The sequence below is a fragment of the Rhopalosiphum padi genome, chromosome 1 (assembly GCF_020882245.1).
Source record: "Rhopalosiphum padi isolate XX-2018 chromosome 1, ASM2088224v1, whole genome shotgun sequence".
Taxonomy (NCBI): domain Eukaryota; kingdom Metazoa; phylum Arthropoda; class Insecta; order Hemiptera; family Aphididae; genus Rhopalosiphum; species Rhopalosiphum padi.
The window spans coordinates 59,485,569-59,512,893 of NC_083597.1; the positions used below are offsets into that span (position 1 = coordinate 59,485,569).

Below are 27,325 nucleotides of genomic sequence, written 5' to 3' on the forward strand. Positions count from 1 at the left end.
TCATAGAACAACATATTATATTCACTATATTTAGGTAAAAAACAATAACGATGTACATTAATATTGTAATTATTGTTTGTGTAATTTAACAGTGATTTAAAAAATTAAAATAGCATTTAGTAAAATAAATATTTATAAAAGAAGATTAATTGGAGTAAACGTGAAAAATAGGTTATTGTAAAAATTATAAATTATACGTATACATTATACAATTATATATAATATTAATTTATGCTTTATGCAAAAGAAAGAAATTATTAATTGTTTTTTCGGAATTACTTATTTATAACATGTTCAGATTATTAAAGTTTATACTGCTCTGAACCAAAAACTGTATAGCAATTTAAATGTCAAATTGTAGAAAATCTTTATAGATTCCATTCCACCACACCTATGTATTAATAAAAATAATAATCCTGAATTAAACTTCTTGTCACCTAACTGTATACTGTATAGCACACTTTGCAATATAAATCCAAATCTCTCAGCTTCTTTAATTTAAAAAAGCAATACTTAATATTTTCTTGGAACGTGTTTTGAATACAGCTTTACGTTAATTGATATTGTGCATATATATCTAGTAGGTATATTTATATTTTATCATATCTTGTTTTGTATGGTTATACATTTTATAAATTAAAAACTAAACACTTAATAAACTCCATTTTTTTTTAATTCATTCAAAAAAATAAAAATAAAAAAAAATTTTTTTAATTAATTTTGTTTAAAATTATTCTTATTCTTATTCAAAATTTATATTGAAATATACCATGCGCATGAGTTAGTAAATACAACACAAGTACATATACCTATATAAAATAATTATAATAATATAACAAGCTGTTATTATTTTAAATAAATATAGACGTGCCTATCTACATTTGAACGGTATGAATATGTTTGCCACATAAAAAGCTTAAAATTAATCAAAATATTTTTAAGATTGCATTGTGTGTATACTATAAACAATAATATAAATAAAGGGAAAATATTTCAAGTTTTTTCGATCAATATTTTTTTTTTATTTTAAACAAAATATTATAGTTAATTAAGAAAAAATCATAATTTTACGTTGGATTTCGTCAAAATGTTAACTATAATAAAATTGTTCATAAACAACTGATGTCACTCTATATCATGACGCTAAATTTCAATATCTTTGATAGCTTTTAATGTAAGTAAAAACAAATACGACTTAACAAAGTAGATTGTATAGTATAAAAATATACGAGTATATAGCATTAAATAATTACAAAATAAAATACATTTTGGTGGACATTTTCTCTTGGCATATCACCAACGAACTTTGGCATATTGACTCTCACGAGCAAAAAAAGAAAAATTAATTAAATTCAATAACATTATATTCATCTATTGGAAGTTTTAGATTTTATCCGTTGATAAAATATTAAATATAATGTACCTAGTGTATATAATATAAGATATATAGTTTGCAACTTATGATCGTATAATGTTCCATAATCTTGATAACTTATGATTTTGTTTATTTTTATTCAATTCATTAGATGATAACCTATAGGTAGCTATTGTTAAGTTGATAATTTTGTATAATTTAATAAAAGTTAATTTATTACCTTTTTATAAGAAATGCGACCGTTTAGAGTAAAGTTACACGAGCGCTAAAGTGGTATAACAAATAATGAATTGTATTGTATATTATATTATATTATATTATTTTAATGAAATCTAAATTGTATTAAAACAAATTGGCTAGATAATAACTGTCCATTATATCCCAACCTTTTTAGTTGTGCCAAACACCAATATATTATAATAATTATAAATTAAATATTTTAGTGGCTCAAATACTTTTTTCGAAAAACGTTCATTGTGGCCTAATTCTTGCAGGGTGTCCGAACAAACAATATTCGATTTGCTATTTAAAAATTCGCTCAAAGTATAAAATCAAAGCATTTTAAACAATTCAAAAGGTGTTTACAGAAACGCGTAAACACACAATTTAAATTAAAAATATAAATAATTGTAAATCCAATAAATCCGTTATTCAGGTAGTAACAAGCATCACGACGTATCACGACACGTCTAAAATCCTACTTAACACCACTACGGTGCACTAACTGCACGAATCTGTATATTTTCTACCATTTCCAATAACGGTGGCATAGTAGAACAAGTGATCAAGTTACACTGGATGTACGGTGTGTGGAAAAGACTTTTCTCGTATTGTGCCGTCGGGCTGATACTACCTTTCTCTAACGTCTGCATGAAACTCATACCGTCGAACGGTTAATATTTTTTTGTTATCCAAGTCAACTCAGAATCTAAAAATATCTATAAAATACCTTTTATTTAGAAATAAATGTATAGCTGATAGTTAGGTTAAGTATCTATATATTCAAAACATAAATCACAACAATGCGTTGATATAATATGCAATGTTCATTATTATTTCAAGAAAAGTATTAGTTTGTAATGGAGTCAATGTCATTATTACATATTATTGTTGTGCATGTTTATTTAAATCGGTCATTAAAAAAATATCAGTTTTCTCTAAGGTTTCCTTTTTTTACGGTGTGCCAATATAATTGTTGTTATACACTAGTTGTGTTAACAGTTTTGTGTCGTGTATCTATATATTTTTATAATATGCTCTATTTAAACTTTTGAGGACTCAGGTACTAATTTCCCTTACATTTTAATAAGCAAATTAATACTGATCGAGCAAGAAAGTTTTTCAAGAATCAATAAGTAAATACTATAAAACTTGTGTAATATTGATAATAATACTGAAAATAACAAAAATTTACCATTTACGAAAAGAAAAATAGGTTGTCCTTTTTTCTTGAAAATAAAAACAAAAGAAGAATTACCTAAATGAAAAAAATTAGAAAACGTCCACCATCAACAGTAAACAGAACTCTTATTAAACGTAAATCCTGTGAACTGAGGACAATTTGCTTGATTAATTACCTAGCTTTCTGTCTTGTGGAAAATTGATGCTCATTAAAACGAGGGATGATTTTTAAACCCTATATATTAGGGTAAATCTGATGAGCTAAAGAAAAAAAAAATAATACAACCAAAATATCATAAAGCTCTTTTTTTGCTAGTGCGAACTAAATCGTGATTGACATGGTCACTATATATTTTTATAAATCATGATAACACAGATGGTTCAAATAATTATTTCGTTAACATTTCATAAAAAAATAAAACAATTATTATTCATACATTTACTATATAAAACATTTTCAATTATTTATTATTTTGATTTTGCTGATTTATATTTATGAAATATTCTGTATGGATTTTTAAGCTTATGCCTTCAAACTATTTTTGTGTATCAAACACGATAGTTATAATTTTATTCAAGTAAAACTCTATCAAATATCATAATAAGTATATTATTTTATTTTTTATTAAATTTGATAGGTATTTACATAGATTATCAATTTTATCAAATAACATTTTTATGTAACTTACGGTAATGTTGTATAAGGTTCAAAAACGAAAAGAATTACCTGCTATAACTATATATTTATCTCTTTTCACCAGTGTTAACAAAAATTAATGGTGAAAAATTGTCAACTTTTTGTCTTTTCTTTTTAGTTTCTACCTACCTATTATTATTCCGGTATTTAACAATTTAGCTTAAATAAGTTGTCATTCGAAGACGTTTCCAGCGACCGGAAAAATTTTCAGTTGGTTAGGTTAGGTTAGATTTCCTATTCACGTCGGGAGTTGCTATCCTTTTAAACACCGTTTAATTTCGTTGCAATAATTCACGTAATTTACTTTTGATTATCCAATAATATAAACGTATCTATATATATGGTTCTGAGAGTAGATAGAAATATTTTTTAAATTAATAGATTTTTTTTTTTTACCAACGAAATAACACGTTTACAGCGCCATTTGGAAATTAGCATCTGTTGGGTTATTTCTGGGCATGAAGAAATAAATTATTACGAGCGTTCGGCAGCGAGATCGAGTTGCTTTCGTTGGGTAGTCCACATCACGGACAGGGATACGAAAAATAAAGACCTTTTGCGTTTATACGACGCGTCCTGGGCTGGTGACATTAACAATTGAAATCCAGTTACACATATTACATTCCTGCCGGAAGACTGAACACGGTAAGTGCGATCCGTTAATATTTTACGAGACGGGGCATTCAACGCTCCATAAACCCGGATAGCCATTCGGCTAATTCCGAGATGAGTGTATACGAAGACATACTATAATATATATATATATGTTTATGTATACAAAGAGAGAAACAGGGAGAAGGACAGGGTAGAGAGAGGGAGAGAAAGAGAGCAAAACTTGTACACATGCCTCGCAAACTCAGTAAATCCGTTGTCAGTTTTCGGATGTGTGTTTGCGCGTTGAAAAATTAATTGCTCCGACGCGGTGTAACGACAACACAAACAAAAATTATGTCGCACAATTCCGTCGTCGTCGGCGGCGGTACGAAACGCCTTCCTGCGCGTCTCGCACCGCACCAGTCGCCGCCAGACCACCGAACGTGTTAATGGACGTGCCGTTTGGCCGCATGACGTCTACACTTAAAAACGGTCCGAAATTAATGACTGCGCGCGCCGACCGAGTGGCCTTTCCGTTTGTCTTGGAATTTAAAAACAAAAACAGAGAAGAAGTAAAGAAAAAAAACGGTATTTTTCCACGGCGACGACACGACGACAAAGACGAATAATACGCGCGCGCCACAACAATAATAACAAGAACGAAGTGTAAGGAAAAAAACAAACCCTCGCAGACACCAAACAATGGCCCGCGACGGCGGCGGGGGAGGGAAAATCCCTTTTGTTTCGCGCGATCGGCGCAATGGGAATAATGTACCTACTACGTGTTTCCGTTGTAAATGAAAATATCGCGAGCCGTTATAATACACGTCGTCGTCGTCGTCCCACTCTCTCCGCACTCGAACTCGCGCATAATGATCGGCGTGTGAGTGGCGGGCAGGAGGTGTGTCGTGTCAAAGCCACCGTCGGCGAAGGACACGTCACGAACACGTGTCACGAGAGCCTCTCGTCGGTCGTTACGACCACCTCGCGGCCTTTGAAGAAACGTCGTACTATAACGATACTCCACGGCGGCGGCGGCGGCGACAGAGCTGGTCGAGACCCGAGAACCGCCACCACGTGCAAAGCTCTATGATATAATGAAATACGTAACGTCGCGACGTACACGTTATCATCGTAGACCTTATACCGGGGGTGGTCAACTTTAATAGACTTGCGATCGACCCCTCCGAGATTTTCTAGATTGTCGCGATCGACCAGAAAAAAAAAAAAGGATGTACATGCGTGTAACACTTCTTTTATTATTAATATCTGTGTACAATCTCGTTTTTCATAGTTATTTATTGTTTTTTTCTAAATATAATTTTTATATTCGTGGGATATACAAAGATATACAAATTTACAAAAAAAAAAAAAATTTAAATTTTTTACTGAAAAATATCAAAAATTCAAGAAAATGAGAAAGGGTGTCGCGATCGACTCAAATTCATCTTGCGATCGACTGGTTAGCCACCCCTGCCTTATACTATAGTATGATGTCTATGTTACTATACGACGTGCCACATGAAATAATAAAAACGCGTTTTTCACTCGTCATCGTGTCGTCGTTTCGCTATACATCCGAACCGCGAGCGGGGCGGCGAAGAGACCGAAAAGTCCAGCACGCCGTCTACGGCTTTCCCGGGCGGCGCGTTTCACGCATCGATTCGCCTTCGTTCTACGCGCCGCCAGAAGACGAGAAAAGCGCGTAAACACTCGTCGTTACCCACGTGTATGCACTCTCGGCGGTAATTTCGGCACTGCGGATTGACTGCTGATAAAGCGAGTTTTTTTCACGTTTTTTTTTTCACTTTGGTGGTATTACGTTTACACCGCGATACGCTTGCGTTAGGCAAAAATCAAAATCCAGTTAACTGTATAGTAAGCGATCTACAAAAGAAAAAAAAAATAATAATAATAAAAATACGTTTATATTATTAAAGCAAACAAATATATTAGATATTATATAATTAATTAATTCATAATTACTAGCGTATGAGATAAAATATTATTAAAAACAAAACAAAAAAATACGAACAAAATATTTACAATATTGACTAATGTGTTTGACGTTGTACTCTCGTTGTAGGTACACCTCAATGTCATTACTTTTTTGAGTTTATTGTCAGAGTTTCTTTTTTTGTTTAGTTCTTGTCGTTTCTTTTAGTATCCAGCAACAACAAAAGGTTTTTTTTTTTTTCATTTTATCACAAGTCTCATCCCCTGGTTAGGTTAGGTACTAATGTAAGCAATAGTTTTTACTTTTAAAATAGCGCAAACATTGTACTTTGTCCAAAATAATTTCTCGGTACAAATAGTCCACGGTCGAATTCACTATGAATAATAATAATAACAAAAAACCAGTCACGCACAAAAATAAATTCGATAACGCGTACGCACCAATAGTTAACTGAAAATATTATTTTGCAGCATTATCAATAAATTTTGATATCAAATAAATCACATTTTATATCAACATGCGTTTTGTTGGTCGGTCATTATCATCGGGATAACTAAATTGTACTATTGTCGTGTACACGATTGATTTACAGTGTGTAGAACTCTTTAATTAGCATAACAAATTGTATATTACGAAAATTATGACAGACTACTTATGACACCATTATTGAAACCCACAAAACAAACGTTATAACTAATAAGTATATTATAATATAATTATTATACTTTTCGTCTGAAAACATATGAAGCCATACCGACGCTCTTATATATTACTAATTTCATATTTCTATATTTTATTAATCTGATGTTCAATTAATTCAGCTAGCCAGTGGAGATTTACAGCATAAATACAGTGGTAGGTACTTGGATCGTTCTCAATTGAAATACATTCTTAGACATAATAGCGTATATAATTATTAATCATAATATAAATCTGCTATAAATCAAGAATATATAAAACAATATTCAACTTCTACGACTTTTGAGCCGTAATTATTATCAATTAAATCAAAAGATATTATATTATAACCATCAAACTGTATTAATTTTGTTTCAGTTTTCGTTTAATGTATTGTCTAAATTGTAATCGTGTTATTGTTTTTATGTTATTTAAAAACATTTAGTTAATATTAATCAATTTTTATTTGCTATTTTATTATTAAACATGTATAAAATTAATTGATAAACAAAGAACTGCCCAAAAATTAACACGAGTCCTTAAAACTCATACAGCTAATTACATTAAAAACTTGATGTACTTACATTAAGATTAATAACTACTTAGCTCAGCACACTAAATGGAGATGAACTGTAAAATCACTAGAATCATTATTACCAATCGTAAAGAATAAATTATCAGTGTTATAAATTCAATTCAATATTTCATTATATCCATTATAAAACAGTTAACGTAAAACAATGTATTATAAAAGTTATGAAATATTTATTCTATAGACATAAGTCCTGTATTTACAGTTTTAATTTAATCGAATTTTTATTATGTATAGAGTTATATATAATTCAAACACATTAAATATTGTATACTTTAGGCACATAAAAACACATAAAATAATATAACAACTACGAGTAGAACATTAAATTGTATTGTATTTTTACTTAGTTTTATTATGTTTAAACATATTTATATTAGTAAAAAACGTTTATGATTTTTGAAAAATATTTTATACAGTAGTTAATTTAAATATATTTTAAAATGTTTTGAATATTATTTTATCGTATAACAGGATAATTTATTTTTAGATAACATTTTATTATTGTACTACTATCTGGAAACTTATAATAGTTTATGATTCATGAAATGTTTAAAACTGATTGGTATTTTATACTTAATGGAAAATTGACTAAGCCAGCTGTCATATTTTTTTTTTAAACAAAGGAGAATCAGGTTACCACAACTGCTTTTTGTATGCAAAACTTTGCTATCCCCTAAATTGTTGTACTTATATAAGTCTTATTCTACGAATAAGTTATCTTCTTTTCAACAAACATTTTAAAACTTGTAGAATTGTATTGAAAATATAATCATTTAATTGTATTAGTACTACAATCAGTTTGAAATTTAATTATAATTACTTGACATAAAAAATATTATCGTTTGAATAATATAAATTGCTCTGCTGTATTATAGTGCTATTATAAAGCATGTAAGACATACACGTACGCAACATGACCACTTAGAAAATACTGTTATAAATACAAATTTTTCGATCAAGTTTAAATTATTTTTTATAAAGGTTATAGAATTTTGGAATATGAATTTAACACTGTCAAAGTTGTTCTTATAACTATTCACAGATATTAAAAATACACAGGCACATATATTTTTATAATATGCGTTTGAAGTTAGAATTTTAATGAAATTCGTCAAAATCACAAAAATAACGCAAACTATTTTGTAATAAGAAATTCATAAAAACTTTTTTTTATGTCTAAGTTTTAAAAATGTATTACAAGATTTCTCATAAGTAGTTAATACATAAACCATATAAAATCTATGAAATATGTAAAGACAATTATTTTTCATAAGCATTTCAAGTTAAAATTTCAACGAAATTACTTATTTAAAAATAAATAATGACGTTCATTATTTTTTTATATTTTAAAAACATTATTCGTGAGAACTTAAAACTTTTACATATATTATATTTTTATGAATTATATTATACGTAATGATATTTTTGATTGTTTTAAAGATATTATACATTTATACCATGAATCTATTTTTACTGTTTTATGGTATTTACAGAAAAATGTCATTACATTTTTACTTATGAAAGTTGATTTTCTATGATGAAAATATATTATATTAATTTTAATATTATTTATAATTTAATAATTGTAATATTTTCAGAAACAATTTTATCAAATAATAGTTATATTAAAAATAAAATAAATGAGTTTAAAAACTCTATCAAAAATATATCGCAAAATATACTTAATGATAATATAGTCTGAAAGACCGTATCCACTTACAATCGTTTTTCGTGTTTTGTATATAATGATATAACATCATTGAACTACAATTATACATTCATAATAGACTCTCAATTGATACATGATGTACTGAAGAACGGTACCTAACCTAACCCATAGGTATGTGACAGGTCATTGAACAAAGTACAAGATTGCGCAGATTAAATTATACAGTTTTATTTAGTTGTATATGACACAAATAAAATTATAATATTAAAAAGTTGCATAAATTATCAAAATTTATTTTTGAACGCGGTGAAAGTCTATTTATTATCGGTTGTTTTTGGCACAAATTACATACGCTCCATCTCTTTATATTAAAATGGCAATTAATTATGTAGTTTCGAGTATATTATAAACAATATAACTTTGGTTAAATTATCCTATTCATTACGCGTTACTGACTATAATCCCAATTTGAATCAGACAGTAGAATTTGTTAATAGGAATGCTTATCGAATCTACCTTGAGTGACTATGGCTAATAATATAACTATAATGTTACTATTCATACTCACGATAGAAAGTTTGATATATCATACAATATAATATACATTATGTATTATATTCAAATTTTAATACTCGTAGTGATTTTGAATGTTCTATTATCTTATATATATATATATAAATTAGATACATGTGAATACCTAGTTTCCAAGCAGATTTGTATAGTTAATACCATTATTAAGCCATAATAGTATTTAATATTTATAATTTATAATTAATAATTACAGATAAAAGTTATGAAACACACTTTATTAAGTGTATAAGAATAGCGATTCCATTAAACCGACATTACTGATGGCTAAAATTTATATCAGAAATCGATTTTGCACCAAGTACAAATATTTAAAATCAGTTTTGACATATTTATTTTTCATTACTAAACTAGTTTTATACGTAATTTGTATGCCATATCTAAGTCTTCTCCAAAGATCACTGTTAAAAATACATTCATAAAAATATATAATACTTCAATTCAAGCCAAACCTTCAAAAATATTTATCAATTTCAAGCTATTTAAGTGATGAGTTGTATACGTAAAACGTTTTATTCTCTAAAACGTAATAGATTTATAGAATATGAAATGTTCATATAGAAGGACACACTACACTTTTTAAAATAAGAAAATCATTCAACAATTAATTTAATTAAATTTTCCAATTTATATTACAAACAAGTGAATAACCTTGAAAGGTAAAGTAAGTTTACTATAATTATTATAATCATTATACAATACTCCAACTCAACTCTCATTGATACATAACACTATTTTTGTATTAGTTATTAAATTCATAAAAATATATGAATTCAAGCACAATTTACAGAAAACCCTTAATTAAACAATAACTTATGTCGATTAATATGAGACGTATAAATATTATTCATTCATAATTTCCTCCACTGATATACTGTTCATCACTGGTAGCAAGACATTCTAATAATTCAACATTTTAACGAAATAATATGTGAACGTATTAATAATAATCATGAAATCAAACAGTTATATATTATATAGTTAAAATTATAAAGTATGTATTTAAATGTCGATTCGGACGGTTTTTTGTCGTCATATAAGTTATATAAGCCTCAAACGAAAATAATAGCTTTTTTAAGATTACATTTCTTTTGTAAAAATTAAACGTCTAAAAAACATTGTATCATTTTTACCAATACTATATATTATAAGCTGACATCAATTTGATTACATTTTAAATTAAATTTTAAAATGTATTGGTATTATTAAAAAAAATTAACTCAAATATAGTGATAGAACTAAAAATGTAAAATATGATTATTTGATTATTAAAATTAAAAAAAATATATACATATTATAATATGCATTAAACTGTATATTAATGAATAGTTATTATGAAAATATTACCACATACTCATATATTTTTTAATTAGTTAAATTTATAACATTATATTATTTATATTATGTGAATAATATCAGCCAAATTAATCTGTGAACATGACAGTTTTTCAATTATTTTTCTATAGTAGCAATTTTTATGTTTGTTCTACTTGGATATAATACTTCATAAAATTAAGTAATTTTATTTCTTTATACTATTTAAATTTAGTGCTAAATATTTATGTGAATATTATTATTATTATTTTCAAACCCGAGTATAAAGCGTTACCATTCATCATCCATAAGCGTAATTTGTTTTAAAATGTCTTGTCACTAAAAAATTAATAGGTACACAAGTAATCAAGTTTCATCGAAAAATCTTTGAATTTTTCATTCAAATGTCTTATAAACATTTTTTTAACATTTAAAAAAAACACAAAATATATAATTTTTCTGAATTGTATTGTTAAATTAGTGAATCGATCATATTTTCAAATGAATACATCCTATTTAGAAAAAAAATATCAGATTACTTACGTTGTTAATTAACTAATCAAAATTTAAATTTTCACTAAAAATTCCTCGAAAAGCCTAAATTTATAAAACATAAATAATAAAACACGTGAGGAATATTTCTGACTATCCAATGACTTGTATAAGTCTTCGCCAATATATTTCATGATAATTTTGCCAGATTCAGCGTGACGTACAAGAAAACGTGCGTCTGATATATGTTGAAAACCACCATTCATCTTAGCCAAGTACACCATATTTACAGGTCTACACACACATCTCTCCATTAAGATTGCCTACCACTTGGTGTTCCTATAGAACGTAGACGAATATACAAAAATAATCATCATGCTCTACTGAGGAACTCGTTAAATAAGAACCAAATGACGTATAATTAACCTCTTCAAATGGATCATACCCCAATGTCACAGCTATGCATCTCTTGATGGCACCACACTTCAGTATCTCAAATGATTCTTGAGACATTTTTCTTGTTTTTGAAAAAATAATATATATATATTTCCAGTACTCTTGTTTCTCATTAGTTTAATTTACCTTAAATATTGTTAATTACACTAATCGTATTGTACATTTATATAAACTATTAAATAATATCATTATTGTTATTTTAATTTACTCATCGACGACGTTTGGATTTTAAGACGATATAAACAATAAAAATAAACACTTAAAATCTGAAAAATACAAAAAAAGTTTTCATTGACAAACAGTCTTAAATCTACCCATTAAGACACATTATGGGAACCTAAGTATTATAGGAACTTTGATAAACGCTTAATTAACTTTATTGAATACTTTAATGATACGTTTATAACAACGACAATAAAGCATATACCCATTAAAGGTAATTTTAAACATAACATCGACAATGCGTGGTAATCACGAGTTGTTTTTATCGATTTTAACCATAAATATGTATACGCAATTATTATGATCAATTGATAATTAAACATCGAAAAAAAAGAGAAAAAAACAAACGCAAAAATAATATTTATCCATTGTAAATAACCTAACCTAACCTTAGAAATTAAATGAAACGCATTTTCATGTTAGAACTGTTTTTCTATCATTATCAACAAAAAAAAGTTGTTTTCCTACAAATCCGATATTTATTAAATCAAACATAACACAATTAACTATATACCAAGTTGATATTTTTTTTAGTTTTACTTGTAATTTTAATACGGGTTTAAATATTAAATTTGTTATTATTACACTATTAAATTGATAAACATTTTATGCCAATAACTTAAAAAGTTAAAAAACTAAATAAATAAAAAATCCTAAAAAGTTAAACTATTCATTGAACGTATACCTATTCATAATAGAAATATATTTTTATCAGATCTTCAGCATACTATATATGCATTAATCCCATAGTATTCTGGTTATAATATTACATTTTATTATGCAATTTATTTTGTATTGAAATGGTATATATTATGAAACATGATGCAAATCAATAGATATGTTTTTGAAAATTACTTGTCAATACTTGATATAGTATTACCTTCACTTCGCAATTTAATTGTTAAGAATTTAGTGTTTGATTTTATGCGTTTTCATAATAAATACAATAGAATAATCGAATTATGCTTGTAATAATTTATTGAAACATATTAAATTAAAAATAATTGTACACATGTTCTACTATTTTCTGTTTAACTGAAATGTGTTATAATGAAATCGTGTTTATAACAATCTATAAGTATACAGTCTTTATTCATTGTTTTAATTTGGCAAACCTTTTTTCAAATCACTTTTTAAATATAATAGTGTAATGGTTCTTAATTTTATTAAATACTTCAACTAGATTCTAATTTTTCTTCAACATTTTACAATTGAGACGTGATGAATTATATTTTTATTTCTAAATTACATTGTACTCTCTATAATAATATTGATAATACGATATTTACATAATATATAAATATTACAAAATGAATCCATTTTTTTTTTTTATTAAATTTTTTAATATCAATAAAAAGACACAGTTTGTCAATTAAATACATTATTTTACAAGTTCGAATTTTAATTTTAATTGTTAAGTACAATAACAATTATCAGATCCTGATAGAAAATAGAAATATTAATAAGGTTAATACTCATTATTATACTTTATTTATTTAATTCAATTTTCTTCCTAACAAATACTTGGTCTTACAGAGAAATACTTAATATTTATAGTCCTTTGTAGACAAATGCCTTACAATATTATTAAAACTTAATACTCAAATATTAACGTATAGTAATTATTTCTCTAAGACAATGTTTAAACAGTTAATGAGAACAATGATTATTTTCAAGTGAACAAATGTTTTTGAATATAAATTAATTATTAGTTTCAAATTTACATAAAACTTATGACTTTTTTAAAAATAAAAATTAAATAAAAAATTAAATGGTGATCAAATAATAAAATTGTAACTACTATACATTTAGTAAATACAATACACACAGATTTTACTTACATTTTTATTATTTTAATTACATTTGCATTTTAAATCGCAATAGTATGTATTTTAACAGAAGTAAAGTAATTTATTATTATTTTTTCACTTTTATTAAATTCACTATAATGTATACGCCATTATCAATGTAAAGTAAATATTTACCTAATATTTTATTTAAACGTATAATACGTAAGAAGTAAAAAAGTATGATTTGTGTTCCAAATATAATTGAATGCTATTGTAATATTCCACCTTCATAAATATGATCTAAAAAATATTTAGCTTGACATATAGCTTTTGTTTATGGTTAAATTAAATGTATTCTTACTCTATTCTCGTAGATAGTATTACATTGGGTAAAAGTTCAACCAGTAAGTGTCATTAACATATTATGTAAAATATAATAATATATATTCATACACACACACAAAATACACACATACACACATAAATATAAATTATACATAAATAAAATATAACTGCAGCTGTATACAGAATGGTTTACACCGATTGTTTTCTTCTTCGATATATTTTTTTTTCAAATTAAACTTATTAATTTAGGTATTATTATTTTTCTTCTTTATAACTAATTAAATTTCGAAAAAACCATATTATGCGTTTCGTTTATGTATTTATTAAGATAATTATATATTTCCATTATAAAATATGTATAGTTTCAATATATATGGTATACTACAGAACTTAGTTCAATGTATTATAATAGCTCACGTCCTACAAAATATTATAATACACTTCTATTGACTTTGATGACTGTGGACTATAATCATTCGATACTTCTTTATGTAGATGGTGGACTAGTTTTGGCGAAAACTAACATAATTATCGAAATATTAATTAACACGGAGACCGACATAATTAATAATCAATATCACATATAAATATGTCTTAATACATATCTATTTATAATATTATTACCAACTATAAACTACGTACAAGTGTAGAATAATATTTTATTTTGTTACTGTTTTTAGTTTTTTTGGTATACTGTCTTAAGTTATAGAAATTATTAACTATAAATAGTATCTAATATCAATATATTATTATATAAATTATATTATCTACTTTTGAATAGTAGCTCTAAATATAGCTGTTTATTATTATTTTAAATATTAATATATAATAGCTGTTGTGAAAGTTAAATAATAAAGTTTATAAATTTAATTACAATAAATATTTTGATATTAATTCAAGTAAAATATGAACGTTAATTGAATTAAAATTTAAGTTACTATTCTAGGAGATACTACTTACTACCTAGTTATATATATTACCTAGTTGATTTGTTTAGGGTAGGATCTTTGCCAAATACAAGTCCAATTGCAAACACGAAATACGCACATAAGGTTTTTGGTACTAGGATTTGTGGTAATTTCATCTATGCAATGTTAGTTTTACGATAAATTCTTTATTATAATTGGTGCCACGAATTATGTTGTACGTATGCACTGTGCTTGTAGGAAATATAATCTTATTATTCACTTTTATCTAAAATGTATTTATAACTCATATTTAGTGCCTATAGAGTTTTTAAAAAATGTCTCAAATATATTCGTTTTATTAAGATTTATACAATAAAACTAAAATGTATATACTTATTATATATTTTTTTAAATCACATTAAAATGGTAACTTCTAGATAAATTATTTTAAATTATATTTTATGTTTATATAAATTACCTACGAAAAATAAGTCATGGAATAAAATTGACATAATGTACCTCCTACGTTTTTAATAAATATATATTAATAGATAACAACGGACAGTATTATTATTAGTCTGCGACTACTAAAGATACTTTCTTATGCCTAATAATAGTATATTATGAATATGAATTATGCATATTATAGTGTATAAAGTATATGCATACATATTATATAAACATATGTATATTACTTAAGTAAATAGAGTATAGCCTATACAGTATAGCTACGTGTTATAACGTTATCGTTGTATCCTTAATTATAGTTAAGATAACGAACAAATCATAATTAACAAGAAACGTGTTAATTTTCCTGGATCATAACGTTAATTATATTGTAATTTGTGCATAATATTATATTGCTCGTATAACAATATCACTGTTTTCATCTGATAATACAAAACTAAAATTACAAGTTCAATAATTTGCAATAACCGATCATTAGTCACGGCTCAACGTCGAATTACAGATAATTTGATTACGAAAGAACAAATATTCATTAACTTATAAGTAAGTATATCCAGAATAAAACACTCAAATCTTACCCACTCAGAAAGAAACCCAATACTATCGTGTGATACATACAATATATATCTCTTACAATTCAACACATAATTATTATCTGATGTCTAAGATTGGTTCTCAACAGAACACGTCATCGTCTCATCGATAATAAGACGACCAATAAAAGCCTTAATAAACACGATACCGAGAATATCTAACACTAAACAGGCTAATAACCTGTGCCATTGAAGCATATATAGTATCTACCACGTCATACTTATTTATTTTAATACTCCTAGTTTACTATCTATGTATAAATTATACATCATGCGCATATTACTACAATAAATTACTTTCATATAGAGATTACTTTTACACGACTTATTTGTTGTCACAATTTAGTATTTGTATTCGCCTCGGTTTAAAATATATAATAAGTCGAATATAATTAAGCGTATTACAATGTAAAAATAACAAAATATACAAGCAAAAAATTATCATTGAAATGTATAAAATAATTATAAACGGGATAAATATTATTCAGGAAGAGTAGCAACGATCGAGAAAAAAAAATGTTTGAGAATTTATATTATAATATCGATAATCTTTGCAACGTATCATTTTAGAGGTCGCTTGAGTTTTGAACATTAATATTGATACCGTAGAAACAACCAGAAAATGGTTTTACGCCTGTATAATTTTGATGTTCAACACATACACACATAACATAATAACTTCTCCGTTGACTAATATTATTGCAATCTCCTAATTACTTTCTACGCAATAAATTAAAACGTAAACTTCAGCTACCCACATTGGTTACGTCGTCACTATTTGTTAATGTTTGTACACTGTACATTAAGCTGTGACACTGCACATACGGCTCTCAAGTTTCGTATTTGCCGGATTATTCTATGCACCGACAAGTCATTATTATTATTTTAATCTGTTTGTTCGACATTTCAAACATCCAACTACTAATATTTAAGAACAATATTTTTTTTTTATCAAAATATTATGATAAAAGCTAAAATTGCATAAAATTAAAACACACTTGTATCTAATTATGTTTTTTAATTAACCAAATATTTTTTTCTTTAATTTAGGTTATTGTCAGCTGGTTACACTTAGAGTATGAAAAATAAGAAGGTGCACAGATAAAACTATAAACACTAAAAAATTACTCAATGTAATTAATACATACATTATACAAACGTCCATATTATATTGTAAGTATTTTTTTTTCAATTTTAAGATTGTTCAATACATTTATTTATTTGCTATTGTGCTATTGATTCATGTGTGGAAAAGAAAAGACATATTTTTCCCATATCGTTAATTTTCAAATTGTAAACATTCTATTGAAATATAACTGGAATTTTATTGTTGTTGAACATTCGAATATAATATTGTATATTATATTATATTTCATAATATGATAATATGTTTACTTAAAATAAAAAAGTACACTCTGAATTATAATATATATATATATCAATATAGATTTTGTAAACATAACGAATAGGTAGCTGTTTTTGGCTGATTCACTGCATATTGTCTACTATTAGATTGATATCAAAATATCTATTGTATTTTAAATTCCATAGAACGACTGATTAAAGTTTCCATGGCAAAATAACCGAACTATTGACTCAAAAACGTATTTTATCTCGTTATGGTTTCATTAAGTTAATTTAATTATCTCTTGTTTATGTCGTATGATTGTTACTACTATTTCAACGATGTTTTCTGGTTGGTGTACTCGTCAAAATTAATTTAATTGACTATTTCAGTGTCGAGTAAACCGAATAATCACAAATATTATAAAGTAAAGCTTTCAGAGATATATTCCCAAATGAATATCACGCATTGTGTTCGAGAGGAGAAAATTAGAGCAACTTCTTGGCATCCACCACCCGGAAAATCGGCCTGTGAAAATGTTGTCTGTAATTGAAACGCCTGTCCTAAACCGTTGACACATGTTACTGTGTAGTTAAAACCCCCGGAAAACTTGCTACTAATAATAACTGAATCATTTCACGATTACAGTTTTTGTGTGAAGATGAGTAACGAAATAACATAAATGTTGGTCGGTGAGGACAGAGAATGAGAATAATTCAAATTCATAGAAAACGATATTTTCTATTCTAAGTGACTAATACCGCTATCGTAGCTTTTCTTGGCTTTTTTAAATTCTATAATGGTATTGACTTTGAAAACAATACAATATTTTCTTATCAAGCAGATAAATACATGCCTGGTTTTCTTTGAAATTGTATTCTATTAAAATAATACCATCGTGTTGCAAATATTATTTAGTTCAATCGTTACATTTTTAGCAGTAAAAAGTAATATGAATTAAGTAAAAGCTATAGGTTTTTCATTAAGATAAGTATTTATTTTAGGAAACTATTTATGAAATATGGATGTATTTTATATATTAATGCAATTTATTATTTTTTGTAGACCACTGTAATTTTTTATAATATAAGGTCTAATTGAAAATAATATTATTTTATTTTATTTATAATTTAACAAAAAATTACAAATTATTTTATTTTGAAGAACGAGACTGAATAAAATCATTTTAAAACTCAGAACTGGTATAGACATCTCACGAGGATTTACTAATTTAATGAGACAAGCTAATACAGGTTTCGTTACACTATAATTTTTAATTAGTAAATATCTTTGTTGACACCTAATATTACATTATTATTAAACGTTTTAGGATCAAACTGTTTAAAAATCAGATCTTATGTTTATTTAAGTAAAGATTTTTGTCATGCATTAATAATTATACATAATACAGTTTATATTACAATAGTCCTTCCTTTTCGTCATTTTCCATGATTTCCGATTCCATCATCTCTTCTTCAAATGAAATATTTTCCTCTTTAATTTCATCATATAAGTACTCGAAATCTAAATAGATAAACTCAGAACGTTTTTTGTGTTTATTATAAAATGCTACTCTGCTCAGGAAATTAGTGATGTTTTGCGAAAAGTTGCAATTTTGAATAGAAATATATACGATATTAAAATTCGTTTTCAACGATGTATGTAATGCAATAGCCACTTGCAATGTTAATGGATTGTTGTCTATTTCTAAAGCACGTAATCCACGATCATATGCTAATGATTGAGCTATATTTAGACCTCCAATTTCTGTTATATTACAATTACGAACTCGAAGTTTAGTAAAAGGTTGAACTCCTGATGCTAAAGCAGATGCTAAATATTTAGCACCGATGTCACTTATATTGTTCATACCTAAAGAGATTAAATTCCATTTTATATATTATATTAATATAACTAGTTTATTATAGATTATAATTCTAGATTACTTAAATTATTCTTTTGCGTTAATTTTTAATTATTTAATTTATGTGTTGTTTTTTAAAGTTGAACAATTATTATACTTATTTTAGACATAAAACAAACAACGCGTTATAATAGTATCGTAATTTATATTTATATTTATAATTAACATGCAATACAAAGAATGTTTTAAAAAAAAGTTTAAAATAGAAATTTAAAAATCAAATAATTGAATTTCATTTGTAAATACGTACTTAAATTTAAGTCAATTGCCGGATAGTTGTTATTTCGCCTCCATAACATTACAAATGATAATGATTCAACTCCATCTGGACCGATTTGGTTACCACATAAATTCACCATCTTTAACATTTTTGCAGTTTTTACAAAATGTGCTACTGATTTCCCACCTAAACAACATAGTTTACAGAACGAAAAATTTATTTCTTCTAGACCACGGCACTCCATCAAATATGGTAATAGTCGGTTGAACTTCACCATATTTAATTCACTCTTAGTAATTGCCAGGCTGGTTAAGTGTTCCGATATTAACAAGCTATGGCCGAGCGTATCCATGTCATCAATACTGAACTTGTACTGTTCAGGCGTATACACCGATGGCTCAGTCGTCAATATCTTGGAACCATAAACTATACTTAAGGTCCGTACGTTTTTTAAAATACTCAATACGAAACTCAAATCAATGTGAATAGGATCGAGAGGTGTATAACCTTCCGATTCATTGATCGTTAATGCCTGTGCCATCGAACCCTGAATACGAAGTTGTCGGCAGTCTATCGAAGTAACATATGGACTACAAACCATTAATATCTCGGAGAGCTCCGTCTCATCGACGTAACCCGGTTCCAAGTTTTCAATAATTTCCGATACATATTTGGTTAAATAAATAATTTTCAGAGAGTTTGTAACTACAGAGTCCCGCGTTGTTATAACGGAGTTCGGCCACGTATGGTCGTAACGCCGCCGCCAATACTCGTTGCCCGGGACGTGTATGACTAAAGCGATCGGTAAACTAGTACTCAGTATTTCCACTAGATACTCTATGTTCGTATTATTAATGCACTCGAACAATTGTTCGGGGTACTGTGCAAAATGGTTGGCTATGTTATCTAAGCACAGTAATTTTAACGGTTTGGGCGTACAATCCGCCCAGCCAAAGTCCACGGAGTTAATAACATGTTTGACCTCGTTCGATCGCAATTGGCAGGGGACGATTTTGTCAGATGGAATGAATAGGTGAAAAGTTGTCTTTGGTATTGTATGTGGAATCCACATAGTGATACTGGTTACATTAAAAAAAAATTACAAATATAAAATCGTTAATTTTTTAGAATTTAATAATGTTCTGGAGAGAAAACAATCATAATTAGTAATAAATAAGAGTTTCAGTTACCCAAGCTTTAGATTATATTTAAATTTTATATAATGTTACCATGGTATTAAACAGAAATTTATATTAATTTAAATACTATAAAAAAAATAAAATAAAATACACACAATTGAATACAATAATTTATATTTAGAATATATTTACAACAAACTCGTGTCTTAGTATTACGACAAAAGCGCATTAAATATTGGACTATCGACGGATATTATGTAGAAATTCATAATAGAAGATTAACTTGAGGCTCTATTATATTATGATTAATTTTAAATGGTAGTCTATACCATTGTATATGTTTAACATATCAAAATACTTTGTTAATAATAATCTACACGATATACTAAATGCAATTCTACATTTTCCTCTTAATAATTGTCTTTTACTGTATTTAATCAAACTTTGTGATATTATGTAAATATTAATTAAATATATATTATATACATACAAAATCATTTATTATAATAGTGTGCACATGATTATTTGTGAATGATTACATTACCTATAATTTAAGTTATAACATTTAACTAACACCGTTTATATATAATATCGTTTATATCGTACTATGGTGGTAGAGGTTATTTTAAATAATTAATATCTTAATTTTTCTACAAATTTATTTTTGCTAAAACATGTGATAAATTGATACGTTTTACGTATAATTACATTAAAAATGTTTAAGACAATATATAGATAGGTATTATACATTAAACTATCAGTAAAAAAAAAAATAATAAAATTAAGTACGTAATATTAGTCTACAAACGATTTTATGGAACCAAAAAAAAAAAAAAAAATGTCTCATACCAATTAATATTTTATTCAAAGAAATAAAAACTTCTTGAAAATCGTTTATAGTATATTATAGTAGAATTTTAGAATATAATTTTTAAATTGTAAATTAAGTATAAGTCATAACTCTAGAACACTTAGAATATCAGTCTATTTTGGACTATAACAATATAGAATTATATTGTTTTTAATTAGATGCATATTAATATAATATAATAATATAATATGAACAGTAAAAAGTAGATAATGTAAATAAATTATTCTAAATTGTTGTATCTATTCAATACGATATGTTTGTGTTGAATTTTACTTTATATAATATGTTTCCAAAAATAGAGTAATATTCTTAAGTATACTAGTATATTAGTATTAAATTATCTTCGGTAGGAGTTAATATAATATTTTAGAGCACTTCTAGCATAACTTAATATAATTTTAATAATAATCGTACAGAATAGTACACAATTTTTATATAATATATTAATTATATACAAACGTATACATACGACTTAATAAATATATTAATATTGTTTATTATATTTTGTATAATTATTATACAATTGAATTAATACTCTATGGTAAACGAATTTCACATTTTAATAGCTAAATAAAATATTTTAAAGTCTCTTCACTCATATTTATATAAAAGTTACTAAATTATCTTACAATACACACCTATTGTAAAAATTTATACATGAATCGTTTAATAAAATAAGTATATTTGATCTCTGAATGGATCCAATTAGTTAAAACAAATGTATGGATTAAAAAAAATAATAATCATAATCATAAATAACTAATAATTATTGTTCTTGAGTCCCAAGATCAAATAGAATGACGTAGTTTGTCCTATCAAACATGATATTATTAAAGTCAGTTATTAATAGGAAACTAAGAAAACACTTAAATTTATAATTTCTTGTATAATATTCATAATTGGTACAATTTGTATCAATAGCCTCAAACGATTATTACATTTGATAAAGTGCTTGTAGCAGTAATATATTATAATAATCAATATGTTATAGGGTTATTAACTCCAAATAATGTTATATTATATCATAATATTATCTCAGCTAAGCTATGAATTATGAACTTCGTCGATTTTATCGTAAAATTACCATAGGTTAGGTATAAGACCAAACTCATTGGTAGATACTTCAATCTGTACCTTATAGTATATTTTATATAAGTGTGTTTATTATGATGACGTCGTGAGAGGCATTATTAACTCTGGTTTAAAAAGTATGATCACGATCTGGGGGTATTATTCGAAGACGATAAGTGCAAGAAACTTGATTTGTGTGCCCGTTATGCGCAAAAGTGTATAAGTAATTCGGACGAAATAAATAATTATCATCGTCGTCGACGCGGATATTATACGGGAGTGTTTGCGAACGCGATTCCGTTCGGTAACACACGACCATCCAATAATGTTCATCGTATTATAATAGAATTTAATATGTATTACGTGACTCGGGTAAAAGCTGAACGGGACCGGAAGTGGACGACCGCGAATGAAAAATTTAAGGGCGACACCATGCATTAGCGCGTTTTTAACCATGTACCCATGTATGCGGACAGTATATCCTATTCTATAACCATCGCACAACTCCTGCCCGCAGCGTCGTGGAAACTGTATAAATTTCCCTAGCTATCATTTCCATCGGTCTTCTCCATTTCGATCTAGAAACAGCCCTTTCTCAGTTGACACCGCCCAGAAAACGCATCCGCGTGCACGTGCGCGGGTTCATCCGGTCCAATAACTAATGGACAAACGACTTTGCGTGTCTGCTTTTCTGCACGCGCGGCCGCGCCCCTAGACAGATTTACTGGGCCGTTACTTTGGAGAAAAACAAAACCTTTGCCGAGTGGACTGGTGGGATGAGGAGGGAGTGCATCCGCAGATGGAATTTAAATGGAACTGGTACGACTGAATACGGTCAAAATCAGACGAGGAGAGTGAGATAGAAAGGATGAAGAGAGAAAGTCTAGTGAGAATGAGGGGGTAAGAAGGGCATTATGAGAGAGTAGAGTGATAGGAAAAGGATGTGACGATGAGGGTACAGAATTAATGCAGTTGAGAAAGAGATGGAAAAAAGAAGTTTTTTTTATCAATTTATATTGAGTATTGAGTAGTTGAACGCGAGTGTGTGCATTGTACGATTTTATTATTATTATTTTTTTTTTTTTGTCACCAAATAGGATCACTTTGCTGGACTCTCGTAGCAGCTAACGCTGAATCTGTTGCGCGTCCCTTGGTGGCAATCATCGCCAGTGGACGAGTAATAATCGTTTTTACTGAGCGGATATAATACTACGCTCATTTCCGGACGGACATGAATTGGTATTTTATAATAATTATGTGAGGAAATTACACCGGTTTTCTTGTTATGAATATTGCTAAAGTCAATAGTTCATACCCATAACTCATAAGAAGGTCGATAAATATTACAGTAAATTATCATTATCATTATTTTTTTTTTCTAGTCACATAATATCATAAAATATTTGAGAATGTGATAAATGAGTGTATAGAATACTTAAATATTCCAATAGTTAATAATTTGTTTCGCCTGATTTTAATTTAATTTATATTTTCTCTATTTGAGATTTAATTTATTTTTTAATTGGCTATTTAATATTTTTATTAATTTAAGAATACATAATATATTCCAAAAAAAAAAATATTTTTATTTTGTATCTGATAAATAAGTTAATATATATATATATATATATATATATATATATATATATAACAACTGTGCGTTAAGTATTTAAAATGTTAAAATTACAAATAACTGTTCTAGAACACTACAAATTAAATTCTATAATCTAGAATAGTTAATTTTCATAATAATCCTTAGTAAAAATTTAAAAAGTTTCGATGATAATGTTATGAGTTAAGTAATTGTAATAACAATAAAAAAAAAAATCAAATAATTCAAATTTAAAAATTACATCAAGTTAAATATTTGTTTGTATTTCATAAGAATAATATATCTAGGTATGTTGTTAAAACCATTTACATTGATAATTATAAACAATTTTTAATATTTTTTAAACTACCTTTGGTGATTTTAATAATGTAATTTCATTATTTATTTATTTATGTAAGTACATAATCTGGAATGCTGAAATTTGGTGTTAATTGATTATTATTATTATTATTGTTATTTTATTATTATTAATTATTAAATTATTGAACAGTCGTGTCGTTGCCTCGTTGGTTATGTTAGTTTAGACAATTTTTAACTGGTAATATTAACTAAAAACAAAAATATTACACAAAAATATTTTTCAATACACACTGATATTGTCAAAATCAAGACATGAACTATTTTATTAAAAATGCCATGACTGGCATTAATATCGTTTGTTATTTAAAATAAAACAAAATCAACCTTTATGAATAAAATAAGATAACAAATATATTTTTACTGGAAAATAAGTGTACATTATGAATATTTATTTTCAATTTGTATTTGAATTAAAGTTTATAAATATATTATTATAGTTTACGGTGTACTATATAATATTTATTATGTATACAATATAATATAGTACATGACATTTTCTTCTATTCGATTTCTTCAGTAATCAGTGTTGGAAGCTTAGTATTTTATAATAGTTTTTATAACGGAAATATAATTTAAAAATATTATTTATACCAATCATTACAAACAATATCTGCATACTAAAAGAATTACATTTTATTTTTTTCCGATTATATTTGCAATACTAATCTTATTATGGCATTATACACACCAAACAACTCAACATCAATAAAAGAATAAATTTAATAAATAGTTAAATGTTATAAATATTAAAAACTTGTATATGTACACCCAGTAAATAATAACATTTTGAAATATATATACGATTATACACACAATATATTATAATATATATATATTAGGTTGTTTCAGATAAAATCTTTTTATGCTGTAACCAGTATAATATTAATATATTTTTATTGTCGTATACATAACATATAATATGATAGATCCAGCTCAGGCCACAGTAATTATAACAAAATTAATAAGTAAAAACCAACTCTGATACGTTAATTTTGAATCTAAAGCCAATATACTAATCAAGAAAAATAATAACTATAGTAATATGTTATCACATTGACATAATTTGTATTTTTAAATATTTGATAGTTCTATTTGTATGATTTAAAAATCAACCATCTTTTAAACCTATAATATCTTATTGTATTCTCATCCTTAATGATCGTATTTTTGTAATACGATGTAATATTTTTTTATTCGGATTTAATGTAAGTGATTAAAAAAAGAAAAATAATAATAATACATAGTCATGATATTAGTTCTATAGAATAAAAACTCAAAAGATAATAATGAAATTAATACAATTTCTACTACCTATCTATAAATCCAAATACATTGTTTTTATATGTTTTATAATAAGTCTGATTTTCGTATTCATATAAACTATCACAGGGACGTCAATTTCATGTGTCTCAAGTCATCTTTAAAATACGGTTTTTGGTCTTGTTCCTTTAAAGTTTAAACTTATACAATATTGTAGCTAATATATTAATTTCTAATGTATAAAAATCGTATCCATACATTGTTCCGTGATGTTGTTCTATTCCATAATTGTGCTATCTTTTAAATAAACAATAAAATATCTATAATTCTTCAATAAGACATTATTTTTTACTGTGTATCAATGTCTAACCTTTTATTCGGAAGTAACGGATTACCACGGATATGGTATTTAATGTATTTTCAATATTTCTGTTTTGAATGTTTGTATACTTTTTTACAATAATGTTATTAAGTATTCATGTAATTCATTAAGAGTGCAAAAAAAAATTAATATTTTTAATGTACACCTTCGTGTAAAAATATGTCAATATTACTGATTATTCAGTTAATGTGTTACAAAAGTATAGTGTATAATATCTAACAACATCTGAAAATATCTAATAGTCATAATAGTTCATGAAAATGTTCCAGAACATAGCTTTGTTTATGGAAACAATGTGAGACAAAAAGGCATCGTTGAAACGTTGGATTATTTGTTGAAAACTGAATTAATCTCCGTCTTAATACACACTGTTCGTGCACACGTATAATTACGAAAAGTGAATTTCGTGTTATTATTATATTAAAGTTATATCGGTGTATAAGCCACAACACTATTCAAGTCGTTATGTCCAAAGGGAATATATTCTAGCAGGCTCTTTAGAAACCTAGTAAGTAAATTATAACCGAAAGATAGTTTTTGATTCCTGTAAGAATAGTTTAATAATTAAATAGTTTAATGAACATGAAAAAGAACCTTAATTTAATGTTAAGCAATATTTTTGTTTTTAAATTATTATTAATATTACAGATTATTAAATTATTATAATATAATATAGACAATTATACATTTATATATGTATATTATATTCCATTGTGCGTGCCAACTGGGTTAAATTAAGTATAACTCAGTTTATTTTGAAGGGTTTTCTATTTAAAAAAAATAAATTAAAATAACTTTTCATCTTTAAAAAATTCACATTATTTATATTAAAAAATAAGTCGAATATTATTTATTTAAATTTAGTGTATTTGATATATCATAATTTAATATTTAGGAATATGTTTCTAAATGAGCGTTATAATATACTATCAAGTCTTTACTGAGAGTATATTTCAAATAAAACTCAAAATTAAATGTGTTTGTACCTGCAATACTTAA

The 27,325-nt window shown here is 26.3% G+C and overlaps 2 protein-coding genes across 8 annotated transcripts in view; one reads left to right on the plus strand and one right to left on the minus strand.

The window, feature by feature from the left end:
* The window catches only part of LOC132917409 (junctional adhesion molecule A-like), a 285,049-nt gene that overhangs the window by 182,977 nt on the left and 74,747 nt on the right, over positions 1–27,325 (plus strand). For 5 of the 7 annotated variants that reach the window (XM_060978136.1, XM_060978133.1, XM_060978135.1 and 2 more), the window contains one exon: positions 17,193–17,315. The exons of the other annotated variants lie outside the window; for them this stretch is intronic. The gene's annotated coding sequence lies outside the window, so the exon portion shown is untranslated. The remainder of the gene's footprint in view (positions 1–17,192; positions 17,316–27,325) is intronic. 7 annotated transcript variants of the gene reach the window in all.
* LOC132918176 (uncharacterized) lies at positions 18,905–20,703 on the minus strand. The gene is made up of 2 exons (XM_060979295.1): positions 19,662–20,703; positions 18,905–19,359 (listed from the first exon to the last, which is right to left on the minus strand). Exons 1-2 carry the CDS (start codon positions 20,701–20,703, stop codon positions 18,905–18,907), a joined length of 1,497 nt encoding a protein of 498 aa, XP_060835278.1.